At 36.6% G+C, this 23138-nt stretch overlaps 2 protein-coding genes across 2 annotated transcripts in view; one reads left to right on the forward strand and one right to left on the reverse strand.

Moving 5' to 3' along the window:
• LOC140150179 (dynein heavy chain domain-containing protein 1-like) overlaps positions 1–23138 on the forward strand; it is an 87642-nt gene that overhangs the window by 40782 nt on the left and 23722 nt on the right. The gene's annotated exons all lie outside the window — the stretch shown is intronic.
• LOC140150847 (uncharacterized) overlaps positions 1–23138 on the reverse strand; it is a 38001-nt gene that overhangs the window by 1925 nt on the left and 12938 nt on the right. The window contains exons 3-7 of the mRNA XM_072172994.1: positions 14035–14975; positions 12768–13028; positions 11569–11630; positions 7012–7261; positions 6157–6206 (exon numbers count right to left, since the gene is read on the reverse strand). Of these exons, the coding sequence (XP_072029095.1) occupies positions 6157–6206; positions 7012–7261; positions 11569–11630; positions 12768–13028; positions 14035–14975 (1564 nt within the window). The remainder of the gene's footprint in view (positions 1–6156; positions 6207–7011; positions 7262–11568; positions 11631–12767; positions 13029–14034; positions 14976–23138) is intronic.

Raw genomic sequence — 23138 nt, forward strand, 5'->3', positions numbered from 1 at the left:
TTGGATCTGCCTGTCGTCTATCACACGGTAGAGTCAAAATAAAAATTCGTTTATTCTCTAATTGTTTATTCTCATTTATTCTCATTCTTAGTCAGTTAAATATTATTTCAATAACTGTATTTAACTATTTTTTAGAGCAAAAATTAAGTTACCGTCATAAAAACTCCCCTTTTTCTAAAATGAATGAAACTTGTTTACCAGTTCACATCTTTTGTTGCGCATACTTCTTGCATGTGCGAGTATTCTGCACCAGGGGTCGCGCTAACCTGCGTTTCTGCGCGTACAGCGCATATTTTTAAGTTTGAGCGCATCTATTCATTTTTGCATACCAGTTCAGGGGTTTTCATGCGCGCAGAAAAATGAAAACATGTGAAAGAAAAATAAAAGCTTCGATCTCCAATATTTACGACCTGTCCAGAAATGATGTAACATAAAATGCAATAACATAAATGGTGAAGTGAAGTCGCCGTAGCATTGTAACATAATTTAAAAATAAAAATAAAATACACACCGCCAGCGTAATTTAACACAGATTGTGATATTGTCTAGAATCACTGATGAGTTTTATTGCAGTACTGAATGACGACACGTACGTGAGTTGGTAATTTCTAATTCTAGGGATTGGTAAGAAATGCTTCAAGGGTGGTGTGTAGAGATATGCCAGCGGTGAAATACGAGGCCGTAGAAGAAAAAAGTGACAACAATTTGCCCTTGAATTATGTTTTATAGTCAAAATACTCCAGTAATTCAATAAATATCATGATATTTGGCCTAAACTTGAACTCATTTGCAATGAAATGTCATTTTTTATTGAGTAAATCATGGCTTTTTCACTCATCCATGTGACTTGCAATGCTGTTGAATTCTGCACTTTGCCGAAGTTGAACTGCATTTTATGGAATTCGGCGAACTTTTATGGCATAAAGCAACACTTTTATAGCAAGTACACTGCGTGGGAACTTTCTTTAAAAGCCAGATAGTTGGTTAATAGTGAGAATCGCGGCGTGAAAGGGAGATCGCCTTTTTGCCAGGCCTTAACTATTTACACATCATAACCAAAATCACAAAATCTGATACTGATATATTGAAACGGGCATTCAATACTTGACTAGAGAACCCCTCATTTTAGGATTTGAGCGCATATTTTTAACACTTTCAGGGGGTTCGGGGGTTCTGAGAACCCCTGGTTTTAAAACCTAGTGCTACCCCTGTTCTGCACTGCATCTACGCATACAATGCGATACATACGTGCACCTCTATGAGCGTATTACGTGTTATCAACACTCATGATGACGTGGGGTCAGGGCCGGATTTACCTTTTTGGGGGCCCTGGGCCAGGCCAATATTTTGAGGCCCCCAAAATTCAATTAAAGACTATTTTAGCCCGAATTGAAGCTGATTTTGCTATATAAACAGGCCAGTACGCGCCAAATTTTGCAATTTTTGTAGACTATTTTGGCCCAAAACATGGTGTTTTTCGGCTAAAATGGAAGATGCACACTGCACAGGGCAATTTTGGGGCCCTCAAAATTTGGGGGCCCTGGGCTCGGGCCCATCTGTCCCTATGGTAAATCCTGCCCTGCGTGGGGTCGTCTACTTATAGGTTAATACATGCGTATCACTTGTTGGGAGTGAAATTGTACAAAATAATGCACGCGTACTGAGATGTTGATGCGTCTAATGCACGAGCCCCGAAGGGGGGTTATTTTGTACAATTTCTCGAGCAACAAGTGATACACATTTATTAACCTATTTCATACATGAGAAAAAAATCCTTTGATTTTTCCATTTTTATAACAAAATTGTCACTAAAAAATTGGAAAATGCAGGCAAATATAAATGCAACAACCCGCAAGTAAAATGAAAGCGTTCAAAAGCACTGTGCGTACTACGCGGAGTGCGCGCCCGTGCAATTGTACAACATTTATGCACGGCTAGTAATTTACTAACGGAGGCTCTGATTGGTTCTCACTATCTAGGAGTGTATGAAAGCCTGATAGACGACACCCAAAATCATGCGATTGTCCAATCAGATTATGTGTCTACGTAATGGACCACTCCCACTGAATAAGAATAGATGCCATATTGCAAGTCTGAGGGTTAGAGTTCATAGGGGAGACGTTAGAGGTTTAGTAGATTAGATCACCCAGGCACTCTCACGAATATAATTCGCAAGTTGTAATACTGGTAGGAATTAGGTAAAAACATTGATTTGTTAAAATGCTCCCGACTCCCAATTACTAAATATAAATATTGTACTTTACAAACTATTCTTTGGTAATTCTATCCAATATGATAGTGATTTTTGAGATATTCTATGTATCCTGATTTAGCTAGAACAAGTGTGGATACCATATTGCTATTTACTGAAGCTTGCTTTATAAACAAATATGGATACCAAATTGCTATCTACTGAAGATAGCTTTATAGACAAGTGTGGATACCATATTGCTATCTACTGAAGATAGCTTTATAGACAAGTGTGGATACCATATTGCTATCTACTGAAGATAGCTTTATATACAAGTGTGGATACTGTATTGCTATCTACTGAAGATAGCTTTTCTTAAGCAATTGATACCTACTGAAGCTAGCTTTATATACAAGTGTGGATAGCGTATTGCTATCTACTGTAGATATCTTTTCTTAAGCAATCGATACCTACTGAAGCTACAATGCTGGCCATAAGTGTTGGGACGGTTTGATAGGGTAATGTAAATAAGCCCCCCACTCCCCCCGATCAATGTTGAATCCTACTTTTTTTTTTTTTTTCACACGCGCCTAGTGGCACCCAACATTGATTGGTGGGGATGGGGGAGGATTGGGGTGTTAGGAAAGGCTTTAGGCTTGTCACCAAAGAAACCTCCATTTTATCACGTTAACAATAACGGAAATAAGGCCATAATATAGTGTACGTTTTCCGTAAGTGTCCCAACACATTTTGGCCATGGTTGTATTTGAAAAGTTGAAAAAAATCATCTAATTTCAGTTTTTTGCTTATAACTCAAAAAGTAATTATGATATTGACACCAAATTTGGAGCAGTAAGAGATCCTATAATTATGCTTGACCACAAAAAATATAAATGGCTACATTTTAAATTTAGGGACTGGTCACTTAAAAAGTCTTAAAGCCATATTTTTGGCCATGTTGAAGTTCACTATTCGTCACTTTAACTGTCAAAAGTTAGGTTTTAAAATGACAAATTATTGTTTCCACCAATTAAAATCTTATATTAAAGTTATAGAAGAAAATAAAAGTTATCACAACATCTCGTGATCAAAAAACAAATAAAGGAATCGAACCCATGCACACTTGTTTTTCCAATTTAATGCTGTCTACCTCAATTGAAGTGTGAGCAAATCAACTTGTTAGCATTAATTTAGACTACATACAATAATGGATGAACAAGTACAGTGTGTTAGCTCAGTTGATGCTCTGCTTTTATTTGTGATCTTATTTATGAAAAAAAATCCTACACATTTTCATTTCAACAGAAATTCAGTGATATGAGAAATTATTTATTTTAAAAAGAAAGCAAAAAAAAAAAAAAAATTAAATAGTTAGGAATTGAACTCGGACTTTTTGAGTACAAGACAGACAACTTATCAACTGAGCTAACATGTTCAAGTGACTCGTAAACTGAATCAAGAGATAGTAGTGATTCTCTTTTATTATAGTACATACCGTGACATGAACTCAAGCATGTCCGCATTCAGTCTCGTTCCTAAAGTAAGACTAATCATGAAATTTAAATATATTGTATGGACTTTGTATTAAGGATGCGACGGTAAACCAACGAAACACCATCATGACCATACACACATGAATGCATCCCATCGATAAACCATTGCTATAAAGTCTGATCATAGTCAATTGCTTTTATTCTAAGAATACGGTGGTATATCGTGGATTCATGGCGTTATGTTTTACAAATCGACACAATATTTTCACAACAATATGGATTACCGATATGATCATTTCAGAAATTCAACTTATTTAGCACAATATTGTCAATTTAAATATCATGATTAATTTGACACTTGTCAATAAACAAAACCATACGAACACCAGTGGTCTCCGATAGCTCAATTGGTTAGCGCGCTGGTCATCTCCAATAGACGCGGGTTCGGCTCCATCCAATTTTTTTTGTTATAATTATTTCGTGACAATTTTCTTTCAAATTACTTTGCAGACGAACAAACTCCTTTTTTCAAATAAAATGCAAAATGTCACTATTATGGGCATTTATTGTGGCTTCTTAGTATTATATACTGCGTTTGTTGTGTTATATAGGTAATGTTGTATCATGAAGATCATTCACCTTTTGTTGTAACTTATCTCTAAATCATGAACTATTATATTTACTAGTATTCATCCTTAAAATCGGCATGACCTATGCTGAATCCATGAATCACGGATACCAAAAATAATGTATATGCTTTGACCTGCTAATTTGCATCAAACAAAATGACCACAAAAATAATTAGAGTTTTACATACTAATTTAATGATTTTGGTGGTTATTTTGTTTTTATGCAAATTAGAATGTCAAACATTACAATTATTTATGGTATCCATGATTGTTGGATTCAGCATACTCAAATTGACTTTAAAAACATAGATACCGTTTTAAACTAAAAAATGCACCTAAGACTTCTATTTCTCAGCAGGAAGTCGACTAGTCTAATAGGATATGAAGGTGAATAGTCAATGATGTTTGCTATCTTCTGAAGATGAAATTCTGATTTAGGAATTATGTGTAATGTTATAATAATTACTCTTTTTATGTGCTATGTTATTTTTCAAACGTAAGTTTCTTTGAAAGCGCTTTAATAGATTTCAGTCATAAAAGCGTAATTTAAGCCCACTCCTGCCGACTATAATTATAGTTACACGATATACGTGTTGCAAATACCACATACGCTTGTGATGCAAACGATGACAATTATTAAAGTTTGTTATTTAGTCTAAAAATTGGCTTTTTTTAATTTAAGTATTATTTTTTGTCCAAAGTCACTCTTTTAAAAGACTTCAATCAATTCCTGTCAACAAATATTATGTATTTCTGGCGACTAAATCACTACTCTTTCAAAATAAAACGTCATTTTATTCAAAATACGTAGTTCACGTAGGCTAATAATGTACAGCACGCCCTGTAAAATACATGATATTGCATATAAAAAGTGACCGTATTGTTATATCACGTGAGGAAAATCCAATAGTTTTTATATAAGTGAAAAAAATAAACAGTTTCTCCATTTTCATGTAAAATTTGATGAAAATCCAAGCTATGGTTGAGGAGATATGGGCCAAAACACACATTTTAAAATTGGTTTTTGTAGCTTAGAGACAATGCTGGCCATAAGTGTTGGGACGGTTTGATAGGGTAATGTAAATAAGCCCCCACTCCCCGATCAATGTTGAATCCTACTTTTTTTTTTTTTTTTTGGTCACACGCGCCTAGTGGCACCCAACATTGATTGGTGGGGAAGGGGAGGATTGGGTGTTAGGAAAGGCTTTAGGCTTGTCACCAAAGAAACCTCCATTTTATCACGTTAACAATAACGGAAATAAGGCCATAATATAGTGTACGTTTTCCGTAAGTGTCCCAACACATTTTGGCCATGGTTGTAGCTTTATATAGAGGCCGTCAGCCTTTCGCCATCTTGTGGGTACAAATGATCTGTGTGTTCATGCATCGGACACTACGCGCAGGGCGAAGCTTGCCACGCAGCTGTTATCACGCATCAATGCGGTGATTTTGCTGTCCACGCATAGAGATCGAACGACCATCCCAGAGTGTACCCACAAGATGGCGGCAAATGACGTCACGCTGACGGCCTCTATACAAGTGTGGATACTGTATTGCTATCTACTGTAGATATCTTTTCTTAAGCAACGATACCTACTGAAGCTAGCTTTATATACAAGTGTGGATAGCGTATTGCTATCTACTGAAGATAGCTTTTCTTAAGCAATTGATACCTACTGAAGCTTGCATTACAAAAAAGTGCAGATATCATATTGCTATCTACCTAAGGTAGCTTTACATATTTACTGGCAATCAGTGCTTTGCTGAAGCAAAACATAACATTTTAAGTTCAATGGCCTTGTTTGAATAACATTTTGGAATTGTTTTCTTCTAAATAACTTACTGTAACTTATCAGTGAGATGGTTGAATAATATTTCAGTGGCATCTTCAACCTGTAAAGAGAAAGTTGTTTCTTTCATTTCTTTATTTACCAATCAAAATGATGATGCCTTAAGTAGCTACAAGTACATAAAGGTATTGATTATCGATCAATAAGCAATGATAAGAGTAGAGCGCAGTTTCCTTCTATACTCACAGCTGATGAGCGATATTTCCCAGTTTGAGAAACTGTATTTGCCATATAAGATATTCTCGGGTGGGGGCCAATTTTGTTTCTTGCACGGGGCGCTACCAACCCTAATTACGCCACTGTTGAAGAGTTCAGATGCAGAAACCGATATCAGTTTTTCTTGATGTGAGATCATGAGATGTACAATGTAGGCAAAATTAATGTAACTCATCAAATATAAAGAAAATAATAAGAAAATATGTGCTATTTTTGATCATAGTTTCAAAATTATGCATTGGAATTTTAACATAGGCTGTCACTTTAAAATAAGTAATGTAGTCCAGGACACAGTTAAAGACACTATCAGTGATGAGTTAAGACAAAGGCCTAAACAATTTTTTTGATTCTTTACTTTTAAAGCTGTAAATTGCGTTCGATAAAGGCCTTCGAACCTGTGTGTTACTGCATAAATAACAAAAATAAAAACAATACATTTATAACTGTAAACCTCTTCCTACTGGTCCCGAAGTATGGAGACTGGCATGCCATTTTACTCAGGGTTCCCAGTCAAGAAAAGTCATTCAATATTGAGTTTGGTCATGGAAATTAATTCTAATTTTAAAATCGGAATGGTTTCTATGGTAGCTGGTTGTATTAATATCATTCCTAGAATACAATATAGAATATACCTTTGTTGTCAGCATGTATGAGTTACTAAGCACGTCTTGTATTTCCTCTTCCTCCAACTCCAGCATCATGCCTGTCACTTTTCCAGGAATGTCTGTCGTACCAAGTAGTTGCCCCAAAACTGAGAATATTTTTGGATAAAGCTGTTCACCTAACTCTTGCCTGCTATGCTTGTATTGTGTAGGATCATCACCTGTGCTTGGTTTGGCTGGTTTTGTGGCATTTTGAAGGGGTATTTTTTCTGTTTGAAATCTAACAAGATATGATATGAAAAATAAAAGATATTGTCAGATAAGACTGAAATATCACAGAATGCTGAATATTGATTAGTGTCTTTGATAAATTCATGGTATGCACACATTCTCTTGAGTTATAGAACAGGAATCAGCCAGTGCAGCTTGGCATCATTAACTATTACCATGTATGCTACCTTCTTACACTGAATCAATCATAAATAATTGACATGCATCCTTCAGGCGCTCTACCATGTGATCCCCTGCCCTCTAATTCAAAAGAATTAATTCTTAACATGAATTTAACAAAGAGACTAATCGCTATTCGGTATTTTGCCAAACTCATAACGATATGTAAGATTTAAAAGTAAATAACAAATGATGGCGTATAACGGAGGTGGAAGCTCTATAGTCCGACGGTTCTTTATTCCGACGGTTCTTTAGTCCGAAGGTTCTTTAATCCGACGGTTCTTTATTACGAAGGTTCTTTATTCCGACGGTTCTTTATTTGAAGGTTCTATAGTCCGAATTTTAAAAAGGTTCCCTAATCCGAATATTAAAAGAGGTTCTTTAATCCGAATTTTAAAAACGGTTCTCTAGTCCGAATATGAAAATAGGCTCTATAGTCCGAATTTTAAAAAAGGTTCTCTAGTCCGAATATAGAAATAGGTTCTATAATCCGAATTTAAAAGAAGGTTCTCTAGTCCGAAATTGCAAAACGGTTCTATAGTCCGAAACGGATACCGTGTTCTTTAGTCCGAATTGGTAAACGGGTTCTATAGTCCGAATTTTATTTTTATCATTTGTTTCAGTATCAAATCATCAATTGTTAAATACAAATCCGCTAAAGTTCAACATGGTTGGTTTCTCTGGATATTTTCCGTAGCGTACATTGACGTTCATCTTTATTCTGGTGATATTTTCTTCATTTTTATCTGTTTTTCATTCCATTATAATACTATATACTAGTAATACTCTACGATGTATTCGAGTATTGTCGAGTTCAAATTTTCATAGCGCCATCCCGTCATGTAAATGCTGCGGCTTTTTTTTTAAACATTTAAACAAATTTAGTCATTTAAACAAATTAGTTTACAGAATAGTTAAAGTTTACCATAAACTCTGCTTTAGTATTATCTAGCTAGATGGGCGCAGTAAATGTTAATGTTTTTAAAAAATCGGACTATAGAACCTTTTTACTGATTCGGACTAAAGAACACGGTATCCGTTTCGGACTATAGAACCGTTTTGCAATTTCGGTCTAGAGAACCCTTTTTGAATTCGGATTATAGAGCCTGTTTCTATATTGGGACTATAGAACCCTTTTAAAATTCGGACTATAGAGCCTATTTCTATATTCGGACTATAGAACCCTTTTTAAATTCGGACTAAAGAGCCTATTTTCATATTCGGACTAGAGAACCGTTTTAAAAATTCGGACTATAGAACCTTCGAAATAAAGAACCGTCGGAATAAAGAACCTCTTTTCAAATTTTTGTCGGACTAGAGAACCTCTTTTAAAATTCGGACTAGCGAATGCTATGAACACATGTTCGGACTAGCGAACCTTCTGACTAAAGAACCTTCGGATTATAGAACCTTCGGATTATAGAGCAGTCCCCATAACGGAAATATTTACTATTTTGCAATTTTGCTTGGTATTTTAGAGGAAATACTGATAAGAATATAATGTTATCAGTGTTGTTAATGAATTCAACAACGTTGGAAAAAAATGGTATCTCTGCATTTTATTTATCTACATGTTTCAATTATCCTAAAATAACTCCTTGAATAAGGATTGTAGATATCAATTATTGGTAAATTATGCTTTACAAATCCACTTGATTACTCACGTTTTTAGACGTTTCATCTTCCTACGGAAGACTTCATCAGTAATGTGATGAACCAGCAACACTCCTACTCTCATCTCCAGAGGGTGTAGTTCTTTGCAATAGCTGGTCATATACATGATTGAGTGAGTATGTCCCTTCATCGCGGTTGATAACGTTGGCCCCCCGTTTTCTGATCCACATTGCTTTTAAAATCAGCGAAAATCCCGAAATCGAACATTAGCAAAGAGGAAAGAGTAGCACTCAAACAGTTGAAAAAGGACAAGTCAATCATAATAATGGGTGCAGACAAGGGTAGAAGCACGGTTGTTACATCTACCGACGGCTATGAAGAAAAGGTAAACAACTTGCTTAGTGATGAAAAAACTTACGAGAAACTTAAAGGAGACCCCACTTCAAAGTACAAGCGGAAGTTGTTGGGTACCTTACAGAGACTTAAGAAAGAAAACAAGATTGATAATAACCAATATAAGTTGCTCTACCCCACTGCTGAAAATACACCACGCATATACTGCACCACAAAGATTCACAAAGAGGGATACCCGGTCAGACCAATTGTGGATTACACTGGATCCATCGCGTATCAGACATCTAAGCGTTAGCGGAGATTCTGTCCCCCATGGTAGGAAAGACAGCCCATCATGTCACCAACTCGCGGGAATTAGCGGAAGAACTAGCTACGGTCAGAATTGACGACGAGGACATTTTTAATTCACATGATGTCGTGTCACTGTTCACGAATACCCCTATCACTAAAACGCTGGAGATAGTGAGAGATTATCTGGACAAGGACACCACGCTGAAACAAAGAACATTACTTAACACCGAGGACATTATTGAATTACTTGAATTTGTCTTGACGACGACATATTTTTCCTTCAGGGGAGAAATTTACATGCAGAAATTTGGAGCGGCCATGGGAAGCCCAGTGTGCGCGACCATCGCGAACATTTTTATGGAATGGCTGGAACAAAAAGCCATAGCCAATGCACCCATCGCGTGTCGTCCAAAATTATGGAAAAGATATGTCGACGATATCCTCGAGATTATACCAAAGGGCACCACGCAAGAACTGACAGATCACCTCAACAAAGCGGATCCAACCAACAACATTAGGTTCACGCACGAGGAAGAAGCAGAAGGAAAAATACCTTTCCTCGATACGCTGATCAATCGGAAAGAAGATGGTTCAGTAAAGACAACAGTGTACAGAAAGAAAGCGCACACCGACCAGTATTTAAACTTTTTCGCAACATCCCTTACACCAAAAATTGGGTGTAGTCAGAACATTGCTTGATCGGAAAGACGCGATTGTAACGGAAGAGGAGGATAAACAACAGGAGGAGGAACACATCAAGCATGCGCTAAATCAATGTGGATATCCTAACTGGACGATTGAAAAAGTGAAACAACAGATCAGTGATAAGACCAAAGCGAAGAAGAAAGCAAAGGACAAGAACACAGAAAGAAGTAAGGGCATGGTAGTGATACCCTATGTCCAAGGCGTGTCCGAAAGACTGCAACGTGTGTTTAAAAAGCATAACATCCAGACAGCGATGAGACCACACAATACGCTGAAACAAAACCTTGTACACCCCAAAGACAAAATAGAAGCCACCAAAACTTGCGATTGTGTTTATGAAATACCATGCAAAAGTTGCAAGAAGTCGTACATTGGGGAAACCGGCAGACCTTTCGGGTAAGACTGAAAGAACATTTAAAAGAATCTGAAAAGTTAACAGAGAGGAAATTCACACGCGCTGTTCGAAAGGAGTCGGTCGATGAAATTAACAAGTCCGCCATCACAGATCATGTTTCGCAACAAAACCATGTTATTGATTGGGACGGAGCCAAAGTAATCGACAAAGACTCATGTAAGCAAACCAGATGGATTAGAGAAGCAATGTGGATCAGAAAGCGGGGGCCAACGTTATCAAGCGCGATGAAGGACATACTCACTCAATCATGTATATGACCAGCTATTGCAAAGAACTACACCCTCTGGAGATGAGAGTAGGAGTGTTGCTGGTTCATCACATTACTGATGAAGTCTTCCGTAGGAAGATGAAACGTCTAAAAACGTGAGTAATCAAGTGGATTTGTAAAGCATAATTTACCAATAATATCCTAAAATAAGCCCGACTTAAAAAGCTGATAAAAGTTTTTTCTCTTTTTCATATTTAAATTTTCATATATTTAGTATAAAATTTGCAAAATGTTTTACCTGTTTGTAATTCCGTCACAAAACTCTCATATATTTGAAAAACAAATGTGACAAACCTTATAAACCATTGTTTATCATTGTATTTTATGGTACGGTGAACTTTCATTTTTTTACATTATATTGCATGTGGCAAAATAATTGTGTAAAGGTTTTTTTAAAAACACCCAACACCTGAACCTGACTGTGGAGTTTTAAGGGCAGTTACAAATTTTCTTTTTGCAGGTATAACCACACATCTGTGGTCTAACTTACCCAGACTTGGGTTGTTTGTGTGTGTTGTGTGCTGCAATCAGTACGTCAATGCTTTCTTCAACCTGCAAATATGTCAGAATATCATCATGTGTACTTCTAATAAATGAATTTAGTGATGATAATGAATTATTTAGATTAAAAGGTGTTATTTACAGAATGAATCCAGATGAATAGGATTAGGTTTAGAAAGATTTAGAATTTGATATTAAACCTTGACTACTACCCCGCATTCCCGCAAACACAAAAAGGATTAAGTACCCGCAAACACAAAAATGTCATTAATGTGTTACAAACGTGTTTTGGTTTTGGTCAATATTTAAATGTCGGGTTATATAAAGGTCATGAAAACATTTTTAAAATGTTTGATATGGAATAACACTACATCAACATAAAAATGTTGCCAAAAATGTTTTGACCACGGTTTTGACCAACACCAAAACATGTTTATAACATTTGACAAATATTTTTGTGTTTTCTAGGAACATAATATAATTTTGAACTAGGTGATAAATGGGTACATAATAAACCATCACATATTGGGTGACTACACACTGGGACTTCTGAGATATGATGGATCAATGTGACCTTCCTTTGTGTGCGCAGACAACATTGTGATATGAGCGCTTGGCATGAGCGTCATACAATGCCAAAGCACAGCAACTCACTATAACACGCTTACAAGTAACACACCCACCATTGGCTTAGGAAGATTTTCAACATTGGGGGGGGGGGCTGAACTGAAACTTGAAAAAAAAATGTGTGGGCCACACTGGGGGTGCGCGAGGGGGGTTGCCCCGTCGCAGTCAGAAAATATAGGTCACAAAGACCCATTTTCCCTCTATTTTATCACAATTTTTTAACTTCACCTAGGATTATTGGGGGGCTGAAAGGTACTCCAGTCCCGCACCAAAATTATTGAGGGTGCTGACCCCGGTTCCTTAGCCTATGCCCACAACATAATCATCTCCCAGATGCTAATGCATACAGTTGCTATACTTGAAGCTGATTTATAGCATGTTCAGCGAATGCGTATAAGTTCATTTTTATTAACCCTGTGTTATGCCCCCATTGATAAGGAGGAGAAGTGTGGTGAATTTCCTTCAGGAATAATGAAATATACTAAAAATGTTGGCTGAAATGAAAAATCTGAGCAGGTGAGAATCGGGAACCATTGAATCAACTGTCATTGGCCTAATTACCTTTGAGGCTAGCATGTCTGAGTAAGTAATCATGTACTGTATCTGTATTGGATCCAACTCCAGCATCATGCCGGTAACTTTTCCAGGAATGTTTTTTGAACCAAATATTTGTTCTACAACTGAGACTACTTTTGGATAAAGGGTTTCACCCAGTTTCTGTCTGCTCTGCATTTCAAATGGCGAAGCATCATGTAAATCACTTTGTTCGTGTTGTTTGGTCGGTGTGGCTGTACTTGTGAAGGAGGTGGCAATGCTGGAACTCTGAAAGAATTGAATATAAAAAGAATATAGCCTGTGAGAATGTTTCTTACAAGCAAAATTCCAATTGATTTGTTTCTTTAGGGTGTCAAGTGCCCGGGGTGGGGGCACTCACATGTTAAGGCGGTACGGGTATGTGCGACGGTCAAGGGTCCCTTTTTCAGGCTCTCCGGCAATTCCTTAAGCCCCACATTTGGATCTGCTCCAGTTCTTTGAGCCTCAAACTCTGACAATTGTAGCTCTTTAAGCTCAAATTTGGAAATAATTTAGAAATTTTTAGCTCAACAGCCTATAATTTGGCCCTAATTTCAGTTCTTCAAGCCCCTATTTTGCCCGAAAATCAGTTCTTAGTTCCCAAAGTTTGGCGCTCCACGCCGCACACCCATACCAAAATTTAAGTTGAGTGCCCCCCCGGGTCAAGTGTTCAAAAATTAGGTTGCCATTTTTTTTCAATACATGTGTTCACTTTCTCATAATCCATGTTGAAATTTATTTTTTACATAGTATAAAGTATGTGTGTCCAACAATCTTGCTGCATTACAGGATTATAAATTGAGCATATAAACATGACAAAAAATAGCCAGTTACAAAAAGTTTTCTTAGTGTGGTAAAAAGTAACTAAAAATATTTGTTGCCTTGTGCTCCTGATATTTCAGAGTGGTCAATCTTCACACATTTTGTTGGATTCCAATACATTTTGCTTTAATTCTGCAAACCATCAATTTAACACTTCATCTCACAACATTTCTTATGTTCAGTTTATTGTCACACTTTTGTAGCCTTATGCTTAACATACCTAGGGTAGCAGACATTGGTAATGATTGACCAATGATCACACTTAGCTATTTATGTTCTTTGATCATTTCTTAGAATTAGAATTAGAATTCACAGGAGACCAAATTTGTATGTACAGAATATCCATTTGTGTTACAAATAAATATCTAAATGATTTGCAAAAAGTTGAAAAATAATGATGCATCTTAGTAAAACTTTTTGAAAGTTCTCTTACCTCTTCATGCTCTTGTTGTATTTTCTTGATTATGCCCTGCACATTGCATGAAAAGCGCTCAAATATTTGAGCTAAATGATCCTCAGAAGGTTCTGTGGTAGGAGCACTTGTATAAGCGGTCTCCCAGTTAAGGTCTTCAAGTAATGCCGACACATTCTCCTTTTGTAGTAAAATGTGCACATCATCCGTTCCGTTCATGAGTTGAATTAGTCTCTCGTTCTTATCTTGATACTCTTGGATGTCATTTATAATTCCTTTGGAGGTTTGTTCCTTCTCCTCTACTTCATGTATGAAATCTTTGATCTTAGTTTTACAAGAATCAATGCATTTAATCATGTCAGCAGCATCGCTTTTGATTTTCTCAAGCTGTGTTAAATGTCTCTTATGTTGTGACAGCAATGCTTGGTCATTTATAAATTTTTCATTGATGTCCTCTCGCTCACTTTCAAATTCAGCACGGATAAGTTGTGCCGCTTCTTTAACAGTAGAAAACTGGCAATATTGGAGATGTTTTTCCTCCCCGAGACACAGTGGGCAGATGAGCTGATCACAAGTCTGGCACAAAAACATCAGCATTTCGCCTTTGTGTTTAGGACATCCACTGGTGATCTTGTTTTTGATAATTTCTAATTGACTTTGAATATCAAAATTTGTTCGAAATTGTTTTTCTGCTGCATTTTTCTTTGTTTCTAAGTCTGGACAGTCAAACTCAACATTGCTACGACATTTTGGGCATGGAAACTTTCCTGTAACTCCATGTGTGGTTGCAGTACTGTCTATGGTTTCTTGAAGGCATTCTTGGCAAAATGTATGCAAACAAGGGGTGACGGTTTTAGGAACTGTGTAGTGATCCAGGCATATGCTGCAGGTAAGCTGTTGAGACATATCTTGCAGGAGGCTACTCTTCTTTATTATATTTCCACATGAAGCCATTTTATGAGCTGAAAGAAGAGTTTGATCAAGACAAAGACAAGATAAAAACTAGAGCGGTTCTCGGCTTTCGCGGTTCTCAGCATTCGCGGTTCTCGGTGGGTTTGTGGTATAGGGTAGGGGAACCTTGTGTGATCCTGGATGGTGTGTTTTATTGATTGGTTTATGTCTTTGTGCTGTTTTGGTCCGTATGTGTCGTTTCTGTTCAGAACCTTGTGTGATCCGAATGTGTATTGGTTTCTTTGTGGTATTTGATGTGTTTTAAATCTATAGGCCCTGTTTGTCTGCCTGTGTGTCATGATCAATCCAATTGATCAATAGCTCCACATATCTAGCGTTTTTAATCGCGCCATTTGTTACGTGGTCTTTCAGCGTCCAGCGTTTTGAGTGAAAGAAAAAGGAGCATTCTTTGATTCGGGTTTAAGGAGAGCAGTCACGTATTTATAAACAGCTATTAGCTGAAGTGAACATTGAAGATTCACGTATACTCACATCGAATATTAAGATCAGTGTTTATGCATTGATATTATTTATGAACTATGAAGATAATTATGGAAATCTACACGATGTGTCTCGACTCTTTATTGTCTAAGTAATTGGATAATGACACCTCATTGACTCCCTCTCCAAGCCTAAACCTCAAACCAAATTATCACACTGTGCAATTGGACTAACCAATGCAAGAAACATCATATACAGGGTGTCCCAAAAACAAGAGGCCCCTCATTGTGCCCTCTTTTTCTCCTATTTCTGAAAAATTGATTAAATATATTTTGGTATGTGAAGAAACCTTTAATCGTTAGCTTTTATAAACCAAAACAATTATTTCAATCGGCTCACAACTTTTGAAGATATGCCCTTTTGAATAAAAGTACCCGTTTCACTTTGTCCACGGATAGCAAACAGAGTGGTTGTGATGGCTCATGCTATGGAGTGGCCTGCACGACCACCAGACCTCACACCACTTGATTTTTTTCCTTTGTGGCAAAATCCAAGATCTTCATAAGCGTATTACTGAATGCATTCGCAAGTATCCGGCGCACAAGGATGGTACGCATAGCGCAATTGATTTAATGAGGACCAGGGCTGAAACCTGTATTGGCCAAGGAGGCAACCAGGTAGAGGGTAGAGCAGCACAGTAAACTCACTTCAAAAGAACCAAAGAAAACCCAAACCGTCCTTTTAGGGCTACCTTTTATCCTAAAAAGAGAAATGACTTATGTTGTAAATAAAAAAAGAAAGCAAGAAACAAGAAAGTAAGAAACATAAATAAACAAAAATAAAAAGGCAAAAATAAGTGATTGCAAGTAAAGCAAAAGAAGTCCCATTCGACATCCATTTTACCCACAAATTAATGACACTATTAACAAAATCCATTGCCCATAAACCCACCGGTAAAGTCCATTCCATAATAAAGTTATTTTATAAAGTTATCATTGAAGAATGTTTGATATTCATGCATGGTATGTGTACTCCTTTTTAATCTTTGAAGTAGCCAAACTTTCTCCGTGGACAGAGTGAAAAGCAGGTGTATTTCTTTAAAAGAGCATATCTTCAAAAGTTGTGAGCGATTGATATAATTGTTTTGGTTTATTACAGCTAACAATTCAAGGCTTCTTTACATACCAAAATATATTTGATCAACTTTTCAGAAATAGGAGAAAAGAGGGCGCAACACCCTGTAGTTTGATTTGAAGATGACAGTAACGGTAAAAGGATTTATGCGCAGCTAAACACATGGATTTAAAATCTTCATATCTTTTCATCAACTCAAATTTCTCGGCCATATACTGCGTCTTGAAGATGACGAGCCTGTGAAAGAATATGCCCTGTATATCCCACCACATGGGAAGAGGAAACCGGAATGACGGCCGGACACTATACTTACAGTATGCACAGCACCTCCTGGGGGATACTGAAGGGTTGCTGCAGCCAAACAAAATTGTTTCGCTTGCCCAAGATCGCAACAGTTGGAGAAAGCTTGTAGTCGCCTGCTCCGCAGCCGACTGATGATGATGATGATGGGAAGTACGTGCATTTTAATGACCCGTTTATTAAATGTCGTGCAACATTAACAACACAGTAGTGCTTTAAGAAAATGTCCAATTTAAAAGTTACAGTTTACAGCGATCAATAGTTATTATGCCAGGTTGCACGTAAAGCTCGTCATTTAATATCTTCTGCAACTTTTAAATTTGGGTATTTCTCTTTTAAAACACCGCTGTATAGTTGATATTGATCAAAATTAGACAAATCGGGTATCAAAATGCGCGTAAATAAATCATCCTTCCTTTTATGTTGAAATATTGTGAAAACAATTATTAGTTCTGAAGCTACAGTCGTTTTTATAACAACTGCGTTTCTTTTTGTGCAGACTTTAAGTGTACATGTATATCATTATACACATTTCACATTTTCATGATTTTTTTTTGCTAAAGTCATGTCAAGGTCATATGTGGTTAATTGAGCATTTCATGAAATATGGTGGATGTGATCACCATGAAGCGCCAAACATATTCAAGGCCATGTCAAGGTCATCTGAGGTCTGCTGTTGGATTGTTGGACGGTAATGAAACTTGGTGGGTGTTATCATCTTTCAGTGGGGAACATTTTCCAGGTTATCTGAGGTCAATTGAATATTGATTGTCGGATTATCAGGAAACTTGCTTGGATTGATATGCATGGAGATTTTTGTTATACAATTCTGAATTAGATATGCTTAGCACACATTTTAAGAGTAATTTTGTATTTCCTATATTCTTTGTGGTATTTACCAATAAATACCCATATGTCCCATCCGGAAATTAATTTACACATAAAACAAATTACCAGCATATCATGGACTACCAATGTAAATTATGAAACAATGGTCTTCATCAGTGGCATTGTCTTTTTAAAGACATTTCTTGTTTGTCATTATTCAATTAATAAAGACTAATAATTTACAAACAGTAAATATCTTATGGAGCAAGTTAGCATGCAATAAGTTTTTGTGACAAAATTAAGAATATGAAACCGAACATTTGCCGAATGTTAATCATGTTAATAGAAATGTTTTACTTTTTAGAGCAAATGGACATTACAATGTCAGTTCAGTGACCAACTGAAGTCAGGTTTATCCCAGAGAGTAAAAACATGTTTCTCGTCCAGGTTAAAAAAAAACAGAAAAAGAAAACAGGATAAGGTTTTTAATTTTTTTTTAAAACTTTGTATGTCATAAAATATAGGTGCAAATACCCATAGGTCCTATTAGACCCTGTATTTAGCGTATAAAAATACCTGAAAAAAGCTTCTTCTTAAATTCTATTCTTCTGGTAGATATAACTCTTGGTATACCCTCTAATGATCACAGAACCTTCAAGAAATGTTTTCAAAATTTAAAAAAAATAGAAATTAATAAAGTTATGACTCAATTTAAAAATAATACAAAATAATTAATTAATAGAAAATATCTCAGCTTCCTCGACATCTTTTTTCAAAATGTTAATAAATAGAAATAATGTTATAACTGAATTTTATAAATAAAAATTAATTTGAAGCGGCCTCAAAAAAGGAAGCGGACGGGGACCAGTAACAGTTTTATTTTTTTATTCGGCCTTATCATATCAACTAATGCTATTACAATAACAAACGGTGTGAGTCATATCCAAGTTTGGTCATATTGGATTTTTAAAAAAAAGAGGATTTTAATGTTTCATCGAAAAAATAGGTGCAAAAGGACTTTTTTATTGTTTAGGTATTTAAAGAAATTAAATTAATTTGCAGCGGCCTCAAAGAAGAAGCAGTTTTTGTATTCTTCTGGTAGGTATTTAAAAAAAAAGAAATAAATTTGAAGCGGTCTCTAAAAAGGAAGCGGGAGGAGATGAGAAACATGTTTTATTTTTACTCGGCCTTATCATATTTACCGATGCTATTTTAATAGCATCGGTATGCACCCTTAACCCAGCGCAAACATTATAAACTTTATCAAGTGCTAATTGTGTTTACTTTTAGAGCCAGCACTAGTCTCTTACAAAGCATTGCGTTCCTATTACAAACATGTTTGTTCTGGATAGCCACACACAGTCTGGCCAGAGACTAAGCCATCACAAGGAATGATTGCCTAAACGATAAATAAGCTCTCTGAAACAGGCGTCCAAAATAGCCTAAACCCTTCCAATTTCGATTTGTGAAGCTGTGTTTTGAAAACAAATAATGATGCGTAAAAAGCCACTCGTGTCATGACTGATGTGCATCTCTTTTTGGCGTTTTTTGCATTAAATTAGGGTCCCGTTTAAATTCAAAAATAAACTGGTGTCTAGATGTAATCACAGTTAACACACCAGGAAAATTATAGAATATAAAACAACCTAGTTACGCCTGTTCAGTGCGAACAAGATGCACCTGGTCGGATCACAAAGATGTGATTTCCTCACGGATCACACCAACTAATGTAGTATGTAAACCATGATGGTGTATGCTGTTACTGCACTAGTAAAAATTCAAAACCACATGGATATAGTAGACAAAGTTAAACAAAATTAACTTTGTCTATTATCCCTGGGGTCTATTGACAGGCAGATGATGCATGCATTCCAATATATGTGAGTGCCACGGCCCAGGTGGTGACATATGTAACACCTTCTGTATGTCTGTTTTTTCCTCATTTGCAGATCTTTACCATAGCACACACACACCCAATCCCCCGGCCACACACCACTATATTTGGCTGCAAATGAGGACCAGTCGTCAGTTATTTTTAGGTGTGCATCCTCATTTGCAGGTCTTTAGGTGCTGTGCAATAATGATCGAGCCCTGGAGGAGGGTAAAATTAGGAGGGCAAGAAATATTTGGCCTGCCAAGGGAGGGGCAAGCAATTTTGACAAGCCAAGAGAGGGGGTGGGCAATTTTGGCACACATTCATAAAATGCTCTAGAAAGGATAAGAAAACAGTACGCAAACGCTTAGATATGCAAATTTTCCTGCTTACAAAATAATTTGGCATGTGCAATTAAGGGGAAAAGATTTTTTGGCAGGCCAAGGGGAGGGCAAGCAATTTTGGTGGGCTGAGAGGGGAGGCAAGCAATTTTTGGCAGGCCGTTTGAAAATTTTACCTCCTCGGTTCATAATTCAGAGATGCCAACTCTCCCGATTTCGGCGGGAGTCGCTTGATTTTCTCACCACCTCCCGATTTTGTCCACAAATCTCCTGATTTTCCGATATTTTTGTTAAAATAATAAATAATTATTTTGCGCGTCCGTTACCATCTGGATTTCAATAAAGAATAAAAAATCCTAGTTGTCGTATGTCTCATTTCATACTAATAATCATAGTCCACACTAATAATCATAGCGTCGATCGAGCGTACAAAGTACACTGTATGTATCCTACTTTTGGGATGGTAAATGTTGCTCTGTGAGCGCCCAAATGTTTCATTGGTTTCCGTTTCCGCGTGGCGAAAGAAACGTCCGGGGATTATTCTTTCATTCAGAGCCACGCCCAAATGTGTTTCAACAACAAAAATGGCATCGAGTGGAGGGCCTAAGAGAAGAAACCCGCAAAGTAAGAGTCAAAATTCCTTGACAGTTTCACTACTGAATGGCCATTTATTTCGGAAGTCTTCAAAAGGAAGTAGTTACACACACTGTTCTACATGCAATACGGACGTAAGCATATGATTCGGTGGGAGAAACAACATAAAAAACATAGAGACTGCATTGCATCAGTGAGTTATACGGGGAACCTTAGACAGTACTTAATCAATCGAAGCAGCAAGGCACACACAACAGCAGTGATAAATGCAGAGTTTTGTAGGTCAACCATGAATGATCCAAGCATTACCTCTAGGTCCATGGACACCATGAATGATCCTAGCATTACCTCTAGGTCCAGGGATGCTCCAAAACCGAAACTTTAAAAAAAAAATTGGGAAAAAAAATCTACAGTGATACTTACCATGCTTACATACACAATGTATTTTTGAGATTGTGTTTGACACAACTTTAATAAAAGTAAAGAAACATTTACAAAAGTTGTACTCCATTTTACTGTCATTTTACCCCCATGAAATGGCCTCTCCTGTGGTGCCAAATGTGCAGAAGCCCTCTGGCTTTGCCCCCTTGACACTCCCTATCAAGCCTGGTGCCCCCTCCCATCATGGTCGATATCCCCCAATGTCTCTCACTACGCCACTGGTCCTGTAATGTTCTAATTGTTTCAACCATGCACTATCATGAAAACTATTCACTGTGTAACAATGTGTATGTAATAGTACCTAGACATATATTATATGTTATACATCTGCTATGTATTAACATTTAATTATTATTATTATTATTATTTATTAAAGTCAATATAAGTGTACTTACAGTTGGTTCACTATGGTGCCCAGTAAATGTATTTGACAAATTCTGCCCGTTGTGAAACATTAAATGTTAAATTCCCATTGCGATCAGGAAGCATAAAAGCATACAAGCATACATACATGTAATATACTTGCATGATTTGCATTGCCTGTACAGTTGGAAAATTGCCAGATTTCAATATCAAGGCAGCATGCTATTTATAGCTACAATTATGCAGTGTGGAAATCCCCCAACGATTGATTTTTTTAATAACTTGTTTACAACTTGTTTACAATAGGACAACGATATCTTTAGTTGACTATCATGCATTGTAATCTTTATTTTTTTGTCATATCAACATGGGGAAGCTTAGGAATAGGAAAGGGGAAGGTTTGTACTTCTAATCAAACATAGTTAATACTCTATCCTGGCAAAATGAATCCAAATTAAGCTTGAAAATGGAAATATTTGCAAAAGACCAAACTTTCAATTAAGTTCCATGAATTTTTAAGGGTTTTATTGTTTTTCATTTTGATGGGGTCCATCCAGGTACAATGGTCTGATGGGGTAGGTTTTGAGTTTTGATGGGCGCATATTCTAGTATAATCGATTCGGATAAAAACATGTCTCCCAGCAGAGGATTAAATATTTCCTACTTCCATCCCAACATAATATTGTTTTTAACTCTGCATTTGTTGGTGCCCTCCACTAGGAATGATTTGAAATGCCACAAATGGTAAGTGTGCTGCTAGTTGAGAATGCGTGGTTTAGCACCAGCACATCAGAACATACACCAAAAATATGTGCTTCTTATTTAAATCAAGTATTTTTTTCATGGAGAAGCTCAAGTGAAAGAGGAGAAGAAGAAACCACAGGATAACAAAATACCCTGGAAAATTGAAAATGAAGATGCTGAATGCATAAAGACTGCGGATAATGTACATGTGATAATATAATCACATAATTTTATAATTTTATATGGCAAAATTTAGTTATCACGTTCCATTTAAAATCCACACTACCCCTGTGGAAGATGTAGCTAAAGTCTTCCACAGAGGGAGTTTAAGCTTTGAATAGAATAGACAATTGGGTAACTTCCATTTGAAACACTCACTCCAGTTGTGGAAGATGTAGGTAAAGCCATAATACAGAAGGAGGAGTACTATGAGTTTCAAAATGATTAACACTGACCAATTACATTTGAAAAACATACTCCCCTGTGGAAAATATTTCCAAAATCTTCTACGGGGGTAGTGTGGATTTCAACTGGAATAGCCCAATACACACTTTTATCAAATTGATATTTGAGGACCAAGTCCAAAATGTTATAGATAGGTAAATATAAATCCAGGATACCTTAACCAGGGTGTCTCAAAAATGTAACCCAACTTTAGCTACTCTCTTTTCTCAAGCTAGTTCATATTCAGTGGTCATCATTTTGAAATATTATCCATGAACTATATTTTCTTTACTAATTCTTGTTAATAAAAATGATACTTAATACCATGTGTATTTGAGATAGTATGGATACCTTTTTATTCAAAATTAATCCAAATTACCGTAAAATGGGGTAACTTTGGGCACCTTTCAGAGTTTTTAAACTACTGCTTCCAAACAAAACCAATTATATTTCTAATTAACTCTTTTTTGTGACATTAGGGTTCCCTTCTACACCTTGAAGTTGAAAAAGATTTTGTAATAATTTTGTAAGGGTGCCCTAGGGGTTCAAAATGACCTGACCAACGTTACCCTGCCTTTGGGGCAACTTTGGTCACAGTATTACATTCCATGAAAAAAAAAAATCAAAAAAATTGATCTTCGCTGAATATGGGCAAGTTGTTGTTTTTTGTG

Source organism: Amphiura filiformis, chromosome 4 (assembly GCF_039555335.1).
Source record: "Amphiura filiformis chromosome 4, Afil_fr2py, whole genome shotgun sequence".
Classification (NCBI taxonomy): Eukaryota; Metazoa; Echinodermata; class Ophiuroidea; order Amphilepidida; family Amphiuridae; genus Amphiura; species Amphiura filiformis.